Source organism: Botrytis porri, assembly GCF_014898465.1.
Source record: "Botrytis porri strain MUCL 3234 chromosome Unknown BPOR_014, whole genome shotgun sequence".
Classification (NCBI taxonomy): Eukaryota; Fungi; Ascomycota; class Leotiomycetes; order Helotiales; family Sclerotiniaceae; genus Botrytis; species Botrytis porri.
In genome coordinates this window covers 589,113-602,838 of record NW_024066088.1, presented here as the reverse complement: position 1 = coordinate 602,838, position 13,726 = coordinate 589,113, and the positions used below count along the sequence as shown (strand labels likewise).

Genomic DNA, 13,726 nt, shown 5'->3' with positions numbered 1-13,726 from the left:
ATCACAAATGTGAATGTAAGGGGGCCCTTTAACCCAAAAAGCAACGACATGATGGATACTTAATGAGTTGATATTTATTGAGAAGTTGATGTGCGAAATGAGGTTCCAATCGAGAGCAGCGCGCGTGAGATTTCAAAGTGATGTAGATGAGGAGGATTGGGGATACTAGTGAAAGAATTCCCATTATTGAAGTTCAATCTTTTGTTTTGCTGTTCCATAGAGATGCATATGTATATATCCGTATTTGATGCCACGTAATGCTACACTATCCACGTGATACCTCTCAAAACACTCTTCATTACTTGTGTCGTGCGAACACACAATACAGGCCTCTTCCAAGGGGCGAAATGGTGTCAAGAGTTTGGTTCAAATAAAAGTGCGATATTTACTCTTCTGTCTCTTGAATCTTTATAAATACTAATCAGACGATTTTTTCTTATACTTCAAAAGAGGCAACACTCTCAATAGTATACGCTAAACATCGTAGATATCGAAGCATACTAGTTATACAATGCGTGAAAACTTTCTAGGTAGATCTACATTGAATTAAAATGTTAAAAATCACTCTTCATCACCGGTCAAACAGACTAAAATCTTTTCATAATGATATTATTAGGTTGGTAATCTATCTACTGCTCCTCCCCCCTCTCCCTTCCCCCTCTCCCTTCCCTCTTCTCCCATTCCCCAATCCCCAATCCCGAAACAAACCAGCAAAAGTCTTCGCCTACGTCCCTATTAGTCCTCCAACTCAATCAAGTGATCCGAGCAAATATCCCGATTCAACCCCCCCGCCCCCAACTCCACCCTCCCAGCTTCCCCTCCTTCCTCCCTTGCTTTCTCTCTCTCTCCCCCCTCCACCCAACACCCCCTCACTCCACACTCCACAGACATTTCTGACACCCCCCCCACCCCACAATCCCAAACCTCAAACGGATCCTTCGATTTCATAATCCTACTAAGCGACTCTGGCACCGCATGCATCAACAAGCTCAATCTAGGAGGGGTCCACAATTCCAAAACCCGCGTCTCGAGATGATGAAAAACAGGTAATCGAGCCAACAATTGATGTGTAGGCGGATCCGCCAGACCCTTTTCAACATCATGACGATCTTTTACCATTTTAGGAACCAAGTCTCTATATCTCGTGATAGATCGATGGAGTTCTGTGATCACATTTCCGAGTGCGCATTTATCTTCCTTTTGGATGGTATCCAGATCTACGGACGTGATGGTGTGAGGAAAGCCTCGAGATCCAGTTCGGTATTGGGTTCCGTAGTTTGCTCCTGAGTAGAGAGTGATGGATTTCAAGGCGTGAGGAGGACGCACGATGCTGGTTAGCCATTGATCAAGATGAGCTGGTCCGTTGAACTCATAGGCTAGCTCGCCCCACTGTGATTGGTCGAGTGCGATGCTCTGACATTGGGCTTTGTGCATCGCGGCTACGAGCATAACTGTGATATCTCCGAAGAGATCGCCAACGGGACAAATGACATCGCAGTGGGGATTGATGTAAAACCGAGGTGTTAGACCAATAGAAAAGAATACAAAGTTGTGCTCAGCTACGAGGGCTTTCTTGTAGTATCTCTTGGCTTCTAATCTCGACTCTCGACAAACACTAAATAGTGTGGGAATGGGAGTATCGGATCGAAATCTGACAAGCTGTTTGGATTCTTCTTCTCCGGTGACTTGTTTGCTGAGAAAATGATGTCGCTTTGCAGCTACAGGTACATGGCGGCGTTCAAAAGAAGCGAATTTCCATACCAAGCGTCGAAGCTCAAGGGGTAGTTTAGGAAATTCCGTGAAGGATTCCCGACCGCTGCGTGAAGTGGACATGAGATTGTTGAGTGATGATTTGATGTGGAGTGTCGACGATGTGTTCGATTGTGGAGGTGGAATGGTTGGAAAATTTCTTTGAGTAGGTAATTTGTAGTTATTAGTTTGGTTTCTTTTGTATTGAATTGTGTGTTGATAGAAGAGTAGGATTTCTGAGAGGATTGTAGAGCTTATATGACCTTTCTCATCAATTGTTCATACAGCCAACTCGCCGTAAGGTCTTCAACACGACAGAGAAAGTCAACCTCTGCTGTATTGGTATCATCAAAACCGTATCAATTCATCCCACTTCATCCAAAGAAGGTATTTCTGTCAGGCTTGCCGTACACCGTATCATATTCGACAAAAGCAACCCTAGAAATCTGACCAAAACTTCCAAGATGCATCCCCATCATACCGTACTAGAACCATCGCCACCACCGTATCATCGTACCTTTTTCAGTCTTTTGACAAAAGTTCTGATGAATTATCCAAGCACCGTACCATCCATCACAAACAACGTACCGAATAATTACCCTAAAATCCAAATCCAAAGCCCGCATTCCCATTTCCCGGACCTCCCATTCCAACACCCCCAATCCAATCTCCCGCATTCAACCAATCAACCTGTCCCCACATCTCTTCCATGCCTATCCCCTCTAGTGATTCCAATCCCGTATTGAAATCCAAGCTTGCCGTAAAGTCATCATCGAAAACCGTCTGTTCGGTCTGCGCAGGCTGTGGTATGAAATTAACACCCGTGTTGTCCCATACTTGGGGTCCCTCAGCTCTTATTCCATTTTCGATCCCTATGCTATTTGTGTATTCTTGAGTCTGAACTTGTTTTGGATCAATTGTACTTTGAGCCATTCTGGAAGGGTCTTCTTGGTTAGAGTTGCTTTTCTCCTTCTCCCTTTCCATTTCCCTATCGAAATCTCCCCCATCGAGAACCCACTTCAAAACACGTCCCACCACTCCCCTGACCCTTCTCAACAACGCATAATTCCCATCCGTGTCTCTTACCCAATCCAGAGACGCACCAAAGAGTGTCAATTTCTGAATCGCTACACTTTTGAAAAACCTCGCCATTGTTTTCTCTTGAGTGCCCATTTTCCTCGTTTCAGAGCCAGAAGCAGAGGTTGAATTCCCACTCATTCTTTTTAGCAACTCCACACAGATTACACCTGCCGCAGGGATTCCATAGCTCGTAATAAACCAATCGAAACAGAACTCAAATCCAACCAATACATCCCTCTTCTCCCACATCATAATGACCCTATCCAACATCTCCATTGCCGTATCCAGTAACCCCTGGAAATAATTCCCTTCGAGGCGATTTGCTACTGCAAGTCTATACAACAAAAGAGTATTTTGTAGTGCTTCAAATGACATGATTAACTGTACAAATAGTAATCTCCCCGTTGATTTTGGATTAAACTGGAATTGAGGTGGTCGATTCAGAGATAAGGATGCAGTACGAGAAAGAAGAGAATCTATGCGTTCGCGACTAACCTCCACATCCACACCTAAAGCTCCCTCTAAGATCTCTTCTTTGATCATGTAGAGCTGTAAATTAGCTCTATGGCAAGTAGCACAATAAACTTCACCTTTCCGGTTCCATCCTTGCTCATCGCACGCAGCTATTGCTTGTTGCATTTGGGCACGGGGAAGGAAAAGTTCTTTTTCTGAGAGATCGGAAGGCATTTGGAGACGGCAATAGAGACGAGAAATACCAGGCGGTGTGCCGTTGAGAGCTGAGGAACATTTGTCCATGGTGTAAACTGAAGCGAATAATCGACGCTTGTATTCGGCGGCTGTGGTTAGGAGGTGAGGAGGGAGACGAGGGAGACGGTGGAGTCCAATAGCACACGCTGATGTTACCATAGTTCCATGTCGGTTGAGATTACTATAACCTTGATTTTTGAGTTTTATGTTAGCCCATCTTCTGAAACTGTTATGATCGGGACTGAGTCCTTCAAATTATGGAAAGCACATACTTTCATCCCCCACTACTGCGCTCTGCAACACATAAATAGATACCCGAAATGCAACCACAATCTCATTTACCGTATCTGTACAATCACACATTTTCCCCATAACGTCCGCACACTCGTTCATTCTCCAACTTGTTTGTCTTCTATTCCTTCCATGATTTTCCTCTTTTGGAAACAATGGATTTCCATCAACAAGACTCTGATATGCTCTTCCTATGAAGCAGAACAAAAGCCCCATAGATTCGAATCGAATGTTGGGCCCACAAAAAGTATCGAGCCATGCGATACCATCGTCCGGAGATGAAGGTAACGGTGTTTCTTCGTTTCTGAGCAATGTTTCGACGAAAGGTATGAATTTATCCTTGCTACGAGGTTCAGCTAGGATTGGGCCAAATGTATCATAGATACTCGAAATTAAATATTTGATCATGAATTCGGGCAGGACTGCGAATTCGAGAAGATCGTGATACCGCTCTAGAAGTTTATTACAGCTCGAAAGTGACGGTATGTTCCAAAGTGCTTTAGTGATCATTTCACATCGAATTGCGTAAGATGTCGGTCTATTTCTTCCTAGCTTTGAGAAGGTTAAATTTCCAAAGGCTGAAATAAAATGATATATGGGGACTCACAAGCGGCGGACCAAAAGGCCACGAACTAGGATCTTTTCTCCCATCCTCCCCGATATCCAACATTCCTCCTATCCCACCTGCCAATGTCTCTCCTCTCCTCCCACTCTCATCACTTCCTCCACTCCTTCTTTCCACGTCCAAGTCCTTCTCATCTTCATTCCCATCACCATTCCTAAAAACAGCCCCAAAACTTGTGGGCCCCCAGAACCGTCTACTCCTCTTGTAACTAGCCCCGTTCCAATTATTTTGCATCGTTGGTTTCTCAGGAATCGGATCTATAGAGTTTGGAAACGAAAGTTTATTTGATTGGCGATTGGGGGTTGCTGACCTACATCCGCGGGAAGAAAGGTAGACATTGTTTGAGGGTTTTGTGGTATGAGGTTCCACCTCGGTTGTGAGCATACCAAGAGGATTATTTTGGGGAGTGGTTGACTTGGATATGTTGTGAGAGTGACTTGGGGTTCTCGAGGAAGCTTCTATGCTTTCCCCGCACCCTTCTCTCTCTACATCTCTCATGACAGCAGCATTGGCCAAGCTATCCAATCCCCCTCTTCTTCTTCCTCCATTTTCATCAATCCATTCCTCCGCAGTTTCGCCCCCCCCTCTAACTCTCCCACCAATTCGCCTCTTTTTCACGCTTCCCCCATCCCCACTCTCTTTTCCGCCCTCTTCAGTTCTCTCTTTCTCCCTATCCACACCCCCGCGACTCATAGGCGCAGGATGATACCAACACCTTCCCTCTAACCCCTTCTTCACACATCTACCGCAATATGGCTGTTCGTGCCCACAAGCGAGTTTCCCAATCCTACACGGTTCACACGAAGGACGTTTGCCGTTTCTGCGTAGATTAGGTGTTGAGAACATGATCTTGCCCCCTATTGAGCAAAAATTCGAGTCCGTTGAGGATATATTCCGGAGTGGTACAAGATAGCACTCCTTGATCTTTTCAAGTTCTACTTCCAAAGAGGATCTAGAGTCGGCAAAGATCGCGAGTCTCCGTGCTCTTTAACAATCGTGATTCGAATAAGCACACGCGCAGATTGATCGTGTTTCCGCAAACCGGTAAATAACACTGCGATGACTACTTTTCTTTGCTCATGTGACTCAACTCAATTCAATGCAATTTACAAAATGACATTACCATCACATAGGGTCAAGTTGAGTTGATTGATGAGTATGATGAAGCACTCATTGGTGAGAACAGTGGTCAAAAACGAAGTAAGATACATTCTCGGATGTTGCCTGCGACCGTGCACGTGCCAGAATCATCACCCTATTCCCGAAATAGATCTGACCCTTGCAAGACGAGCCAGTCTACTGGGTTCATCGATACCAAGGGGTGGTTGTCCAAATGAATGTGCGAAGAAGAGTCAGCGATATGAAAAGAAAAGCAATGATAGGAAGAATATTGCAGAAGGAATGAAGGTTGCAACCTGACACATAGTCAAGGGTCATCACGCCACATCACATCACACTCATGTAAACACCCGTTCATTTCGTATAATAATTTTTATTGGGATTGATATGATCAAACTACCTGACTTCCCACTCACCTCCGCATGGGAAAGTAAAGTGAATAGGGAGGTTTGTATGTTTCCTTAACTATCCTTTTATTTTCAGTCGATTCGCTGATCCGATATTTTGTTTAATGACTCCTCTCCTAGCATTCATCTTATCAGATTTGCTTGCCTTCGCTCGCCTAAGCACCAGCGTTCTTCACTAAATAATTCATTTCTTACTTGCATATTTGCAAAAAGAAACTATCCACCCCACCTCTGATATCATACACTTCATCCCAATCACCCCCTTCAATTACGATTTCCCTTCACCACCTCCTTCCATCACTCGCCACAACAATGAATCAAAGTGCGCGAGGTAATCAAGCAACTAAATCAAGGTCATCCTACCAAAATGAAAGAGTAAATTGGTCAACGATCGATCAAGGTTCATTATCAGCACGCATGAGAGCGGTACTGGCAGCATGTGTAAATCAAAAAGCAAAACTCAATTACTGTCCTCCAATCCTCCATCCCATCTCACATTTTCCCCAATTCACGATGTCACGAATATTTTGAAGAATGCATAAAGCACGTGCTACATCGACTGATCCCATTTGATGCTTCAAGGCAATCCAAAGACCGGATTCTCAAAAGTGGAAAGCTCGAAGAACAGTTGTAAGTCGATGAATGGAATGCATGATATCAAATGGGATGTCAACGAGTTTTTGAAACGTTTGGTATTGTACAACGTGCCCGTAAAAGTGTTTGGGAAAGATGATGTACAATTTGAAAGGCCATTTTCTTAAGAGTTGTCGCAACGAATCCCGATGATTGGCATGAAGTACGAGCTCCCAAGTTCGCAACCAGGATGGAGGTCCATTGAAGATGAGATTACTCTTCTTCAGAATCTGAAGACTCATCACCACTTGATTCGTCTTGCGTATGTTGCTCGACGCTCTCAATGGGTTCTTGAGAAGCTGATCCTGGGCCTTTCTTGAAATCTTGAACCTTTTCTCTGAGCAGTGCGATTTTTCGTTCTTGCTCAGTTTTCGTCATGGGCTTGTTCTTCTTCTTTGGAAGAGGTTTGGTCATAGCACGAGGCTCTTCCTTCTTATCCTGATACTGCGCTTTAACATTGACGACAGTTTCTGGTGAATGGATGGCAACGCTATCATAGATCTTCCAGAGAAGGTGTACTTGTAGTGATTCAATTTCCATTTCAATAGTACCATCTTCCTCGACCTAAATAACGATGTTAGACAATCTTAAATTATCGAGTATAGAATTTTTTTTACTTACCACCATCTCTGGATGAGCTTCTTTGACCAATTCCATGATTTCTGCGGTGATGTGGTCGGGTAATTGGCCAATTCCTTGGGAAATCACTTCTTTCTCGATAACTCCTAGGGATCTTTCTTTACGAACTCCTCCAGATTTCTTCGGAGGTCCAGTAGTGCTCTTCTTCGTTGTGGTAACTTTCTTGGATGGTTTAGAGGGCTTTGATTTCTTGCTAGGTTTCTTGGCAATTGCCGCCGCCTTTTCTTTCTCGACAGTTTCTTGAATGAAAGTAAGAATTTTTCTCTGCAGGGCAATGGCATCTGGGGACTCCGGTTTTGATAGCATATCAATAAGCTTGGCTTGTTCGAAAAGAAGTCTGGCGGTAGCTGCACCTTGTAATGCTTCTTGAACGGGCTCTGGCTCATCTTCGCTCTCCTCTTCCTCCTCGCTCTCTTCATCCCTGTCGGGAGTCACAGCAACGGGTTGATGATCAGCGATCCATCGATCCTTCCTAGCTAAAAGTCCATTGAATACCTCCTCAAATTGCTGACCCATGACACGGACGGGATTGCCTTCTGGATTGAACTTGTAACAATTGTGGAAAATGAGTTTCACATCTTGTTCAAACTCCTTCGCTCTGGTGTAGGCGCCATTTTGAAGCTTTTCAGAGACAGTGGAGATATCCATGGGCGATTTAATGACAGTAAAATAATTCGGAATTTGCAATGCGACAGGGTCAACAGGTTCCATGAAAGCATTAGAAAACGCCAAATACTTTGGTTTCTTCAGTTCATTCAGTGTCTCTTCACACCACTTGAGCTCGACAGAATATTTCTTGCTCTTAGGTCTCGCGGAAGAGTAAGGTAAGTCCTTGTTCTTTGGTGGATGAATTTCACGCTTCGGCCTGCCATCTTTTGTTGAATCCCGGCGGATTAACGGCGTACTGGTGACTGGATCAAGAGCAAAAGTTGGGGCTGGAGCACTCATAGGTACAGCAGCGCCAGTAGATCCGCGAGATGGTCTTCTAGCAGTAGGAGTACGGGCAGCAGTGTCAAGAGAAGGCGTGGGTCGCTTAGGTTTCTTGACTTGAGCTTTGGCAACATGGGCTGGTGGCTCGGGTGGTAGACTACCTAGCTTAGTGATAATCGATGTCTTCACATCATGGGCAGCGGCCGTGATGGGATTATCAAGACCATTGAAAGCAATGGCGTTTTCGTAGAGAAGCACGGCATCATCCTTAATGGCTTGGATCGAAGGGTATTCACCACTCTTGATCTTCTTCTCCATGGTACTCAAATCAACCTCATTCTTAACTTTTTGTGCATAAGCATCTGCGAACCCAGGCCAGAGAATTGCGACTGGAACTCTAAAATTCTTTCCAGCTGCAGTCTTGATAACATTTTTGATGATTTTAATGATCTCTTTGGTCTCATGTTGAGTGATTGGGCGCGACACATCGCCATTGGAGGACGAAACACCGTTTGTAGTTACTCCGTTCTGCGCAGGAGCTGGGGTTCCGACATACGAAGGGATTCGAGGTTCCTCACTTTCCTCGGTCTTAGTGCGTTTGGCGGATGGTTCTTCATCGCCATCATCCTCCCGCTCACGAGCAACTTTTGTAACCTGTGGTTGTGCGGGCGCATCTGTCATATCAACATCACTTGTACCAAGGTTGGCAGCCGCGAATTCTTGAGTGGAGTTTGCAGTTGCTTGCTCCGGCTTTGGAGAAAGATCCATGTCAACAGAAGGTGGGGCATTGTTGGGAGATGATGGGGGTAGATCGGGTCGGGGCGCATCGAAGCTAAGATTCATACCGTCAACACTTTCGTCTTTCGTCTCTTGTGCTGGTGCGGAAGTCTCTCGTTCAAAGGTCAATGACTCTGCCTTGTTCTCTGAAGCTGGTAATGAGAGTTGTCGCGTAATTTCCGGTACTTGAGTACGTGGAGATACTTCATCCGGTATATCGGACGCAAAAGCTGCAACAATAGGTACAAATGGTGTAGATGCGAGATTATCGTTTGCAGCTTCAGGTACTGAATCAGCTGGTGTAGGTAGATCCGATACAGTACGGTCTGGTTCTTCAGTTGCTTTTGGAGGCTCGTCGGAAACCGTTGTGTTCGAGTCTTGAATTTGGGATACGTTTTGACTCTCGGGAGAATCTTGCGCATGCGATTCAGCTAATGTGGACTGAGGAATGGAACTGTTCATGGCATGCGATTCTACATTCGAGTCCCCATCGTACTTTAGCGTTGAGGCGATTTCAGCGGATTCAGAATTGGTGACTTCGGGCGCAGGGAAATTTTTCAATTCAAAATCAGAGGTTGTTTGTTGTTCTTCAGTTCTGGTATCATCTCGAGTAGAAGATCTATATTTTTTCATTGATAAATATAAGTGTACAAGAAGATGAGGAGAAAAAAAAAGGAAACTGAGTAAAGAAATCATGGTAGAGAAGACTTACCCGTTGATATTAAGATCCAAAGCCATCGTATCAGATGATGGAACGGGTATTGCCTTTTGCTCCAAAGCTACATCTTCTGAGTGCTGGGTGGTCATGACGGCCATCAACAAACAGAGATCCTCTATTTACAGAGGTATTGCTTGCGACAAAATTGATGAGAAGATAGCTCTGGACTGGTAGTTGAAGTTGGAGAAATTGAAAGAAAAGCAATGCGACAAGATCGGATATATCGATTCTCTAAAATTTGTTTGAATTCCGATAGTTTTATTTTTGGTCGTAAGATGGATGGATTTGTTGCGACAGGAGGGATTATTTAAGTTGGTTGAGAAGTACTGTTGAATCAATTAGTTAGATTGCGCCCGATAGACCACGCGACTTCAATGTAGTGAATAAGAAGAAAGAGGAAAGTGTATTGACTCCAAAACTGAACTGTACTCAGCGACAAAATAATATAGAATAATGTGTGAAGCTGTTGAGGTAAGGTGGCGGAGTGTGTGAATGCTCTTCCTAGACCTGCCTTTATTTCAATCCTCGGTGCAGCCTCGTCGATATGCGACAAAGAATTTGAGTTGCAGCCTTGCGATTTTTAAAGCTAAGGAAGGTAGGTTCAAAGGTTCAATCAATATTTGGCCACTTGCACTCTTGGTTGATTTTCCACTTTGATAAGCTGGACTACCACCCAAAGCAAAACAATTGAATTTGTTGAATGGAAAAGTACAATCGCGAGTGGGAATTTCTTTGTTTTGTGGATATGTTGCTAGGTAGGATGCTGGAAGCTGTCGTTGCTCTCTCTCTCTCTCTCTCTTTTGATGCTATTGTTTTAATAGAAAAACACGCGACTTTCACTCGGTATTCCGAAATCCCTAGTTCTTTTGCTCTTCGAATTCCGATTGAAAGTATGGTGAAACCAGTGAATCGTCAATTGTGATATGAACTGATGGTTATGATATAGAGATTGAAATTATATTGTAATCAATCCCCTGGTTCGAATTGGAATCAAATCAAATCGCCATGAGAGAGGTTGAGAGTGGGTGAGATGAAGCGCGACGCGATTTATCGTGAAAAGGTACAACTAGCGAAAGAGACCTCCTCCCCCAAAATCGCGAATGTAAACAAGGCCGACCTAGCGTGGACTAGTGGGCGTATGTAGCTCCAAATACAAATACAGGTTGGTGATGAATAAACCCCTGACCTGATGGGATAGTATCGTATCGTGTTGTGTGAGAGTTTGGATACGAATCTCTTCACTCTCCAAAATGGTGTTGATGAATGAATGGAACGATTAATAAGAGAACTATATTCGTTTTCGTCGTTCCAAGTTGATCCGATGCGCGCAACCAACCACAAAGGATCAATTACCCCCCAGTCGTTCTCGGCAATAACGTTCTTCCTTTCCGCTCCTTCACTCAATTCACGCCACAAAAAGAAAAGTAAAGGGGAAGAAGAGGGGAGGACAGAAGACAGAAGAGAGAATTATTAACCTTTTGCGATTGCTCTTATTCTTTTCTTTGGTGGAAAAGAATGTCAAGAAGTATATCCTCAAAATATAAATCAAGTTTTGTAAACAAAGAGACAGGAGAAACGATTCGAGGAAGACAAAATAAAACAAAAACAAAAACAGATAAAGCACTCTAATCACAATAATACAAGTGAAGAATGAAGTATTTTGGGGAGGTTTAGTTGTTGGAGTGGATTGCGTTTGCGTCCGTGGAGTTTCAACCGATAAGGAAAATCGTTATCGCCTTTCTTGTTTCTCTCTTATGATGGTCGCGATGAAGGTCATGTGTCGTGGGGGAGGTGAGGTGTATTTTGAGTGAGGTTTTGGCTGTTGATCGGGGGTGGTCGGTGCTCTTCAGTACTTTGGACGAATGAGAAGGCTGTCGCAAAATCAACCTTTAAAAAATTTGGTTGCAAGACGAGAACTTTCGGGGGGACATACGATTAACATATTTAAACGATAGCAAGTGATGACCATGAAGCTAAACCTAATGCACCATTAGTAAACTTATTAACACCTTGTGCTTAATCTGCAGGCTGCCTCTTATAATCCAATCACATCGTTCCGTCAGCTCCCTCAGCCCCACAGGAAGCAAGGAAAGGGAAGGCTCGGCAAGGATTCTCAAAGGTTAAAATGGATCCATACCCAAGCAGGAGATTTATTGGACCAATCATTTGTACATCAACAACAGGATTAAGCCACATTTCCATTCTCGGATCCACCCTATCTGGCCCGCATCCATCGACACTTTTGTTGCTCAAGATAGCCACTCCACGTGATCAAGATTTATTTTTTCTATCTTGGGTAAAAAAAAGTTTCTTGAAGTTTTGGTTTGGTAGCTTCAATGGTAAGAGATTATACCTCAACTCATTCAGCACCACCACCATTTGAAACTATATTGTCTTGGTTTCGTATCATCTCAATTGGATCATCACGTCCAATTCACAGTTCAATTCACATTCGATCTTTTTCGATTAATCCTCTTTCGGAAGATTGTTTGTTAACTGTCCACCAATTCCTCAATTCGAACTAACCTACCCAATTTTCGTCATATTCAAACTTCCACCTCTTTCGTACATCGCACGACCAAGAATTAAACAAAATGTCGACCAAGAGAAAGCTCCCGACCAAGCTTGGTCAACCAATGGTTAAGCAAGGTGTCAAATCATTTGGAACGGGTCATCTGGATGAATCGAAAACTGTGGTATCGGGTGGAGGAGCTGCAAGCAAGGTGAAGACCAATGGAGCAAAGAAGAACGAAGTGGTCGAAATATCCAGCGACGAGGAAGAACAAAGTGACGATGATATGGAAGAAGTTGAGGAGGAGGGAAGTGATATCGAAGAAGATGGCAATGTCAACGCAGATGTGACAATGGGAGATGAAGGAGCTGAAGCTGTCGAGGAAGATGGAGAACCAACATTCGGAGATCTTGTTCGAGCAAACGCCTCGGAACCTATCGATGTTGCCGCCGCTTTCGCAGATTCTAAATCTCAAACCCTTTCATACCCTCAAAACTCAATCCAGGCTCCTTCCGGCGCATCCCTTGGAACCGTTCTCACTCAAGCACTCAAGACCAACGATGTCGCCTTATTAGAATCCTGCTTACATACTACGGATCTTGGTACGATTAGAGCTACAATTCAAAGACTCGATTCTCCTCTCGCCGCAATCTTATTACAAAAGTTGGCAGAAAGATTGCATAGAAGACCTGGTCGAGCTGGTAGTCTTATGGTTTGGGTCCAATGGTCAATGATTACGCACGGTGGTTACTTGGCAACTCAAAGAGGTCTCATCAAGAAGTTGTCCGAGGTAAACAGAGTTCTCGATGAGAGATCAAAAGCTCTACAACATCTTTTATCTTTGAAGGGCAAATTGGATATGTTGGACGCACAAATCGAATTACGCAGAAACATGCAAAACCGATCAGGATTGGACAGTGAGGATAATGATGAGGGTGTCATCTACGTTGAAGGTCAAAGTGATGATGAGGAGGAAGTTATTGTTAATGGATTACCTCAGAGACTCGCCAAGAACGGAGATCTCGAAGATATTTCGGATTCGGAGATTGAGGAGGAAATGCTTAATGGTATGGTGGCGGAATCTGATGAAGAGGAAGAAGATAGTGAGGATGATTTAATAGATGATGAGGCTGAGGAAACTGATGCGGATTCTGGAGATGAGGATGAAGTTGATCACGATGATATTGACGAGCAAGGAGAGGAAGATGAAAGTGATGATGCTGAACAAGGACCACCACGATCCAAGATGCAAAAATTAACAGGCAATCGTTTCCAAAATAGAAGATAATCAAGAGAGTTTTGACTGTTCGATGCATCTTGGGCGTTTGCATGGTTTGGAGTTTTTTGCATGCTTCTCTTTTTTCTTTTGCTTTTTTCTTCGGTGTGGTGTAGGGGATCTCAAAAAGAACACTTCTTTTGTTTTGTAGGAGGATTTTTCCGTTTTTTTCATTGTATGGTATCTAACGGCTATGGATACAAACAAGCATATGATATCTTGATTATATCTGCTTCTGTTTTTTCGTAGGCGAATAGATAGA

The 13,726-nt window shown here is 43.8% G+C and overlaps 4 protein-coding genes across 4 annotated transcripts; 1 reads left to right on the top strand and 3 right to left on the bottom strand.

The window, feature by feature from the left end:
- Positions 1 to 735: 735 nt before the first annotated feature.
- On the bottom strand, positions 736 to 1,833 carry EAF01_009553 (uncharacterized protein; the record flags this gene model as incomplete). The annotated part of the gene is made up of 1 exon (XM_038917809.1): positions 736 to 1,833. The coding sequence occupies one exon, from the start codon at positions 1,831 to 1,833 to the stop codon at positions 736 to 738; it is 1,098 nt and encodes a 365-aa protein (XP_038766618.1).
- Positions 1,834 to 2,349: 516 nt separating this feature from the next.
- On the bottom strand, positions 2,350 to 5,299 carry EAF01_009552 (uncharacterized protein; the record flags this gene model as incomplete). Its single annotated transcript, XM_038917808.1, has 3 exons — positions 2,350 to 3,725; positions 3,810 to 4,380; positions 4,436 to 5,299. The coding sequence occupies 3 exons, from the start codon at positions 5,297 to 5,299 to the stop codon at positions 2,350 to 2,352; spliced, it is 2,811 nt and encodes a 936-aa protein (XP_038766617.1).
- Positions 5,300 to 5,933: 634 nt separating this feature from the next.
- On the bottom strand, positions 5,934 to 11,560 carry EAF01_009551 (uncharacterized protein). The gene is made up of 4 exons (XM_038917807.1): positions 11,152 to 11,560; positions 9,671 to 10,002; positions 7,234 to 9,577; positions 5,934 to 7,176 (listed from the first exon to the last, which is right to left on the bottom strand). The coding sequence occupies exons 2-4, from the start codon at positions 9,772 to 9,774 to the stop codon at positions 6,826 to 6,828; spliced, it is 2,799 nt and encodes a 932-aa protein (XP_038766616.1). The 5' UTR covers positions 9,775 to 10,002; positions 11,152 to 11,560; the 3' UTR covers positions 5,934 to 6,825.
- Positions 11,561 to 12,270: 710 nt separating this feature from the next.
- Positions 12,271 to 13,476, top strand: EAF01_009550 (uncharacterized protein; the record flags this gene model as incomplete). Its single annotated transcript, XM_038917806.1, has 1 exon — positions 12,271 to 13,476. The coding sequence occupies one exon, from the start codon at positions 12,271 to 12,273 to the stop codon at positions 13,474 to 13,476; it is 1,206 nt and encodes a 401-aa protein (XP_038766615.1).
- Positions 13,477 to 13,726: the final 250 nt, after the last annotated feature.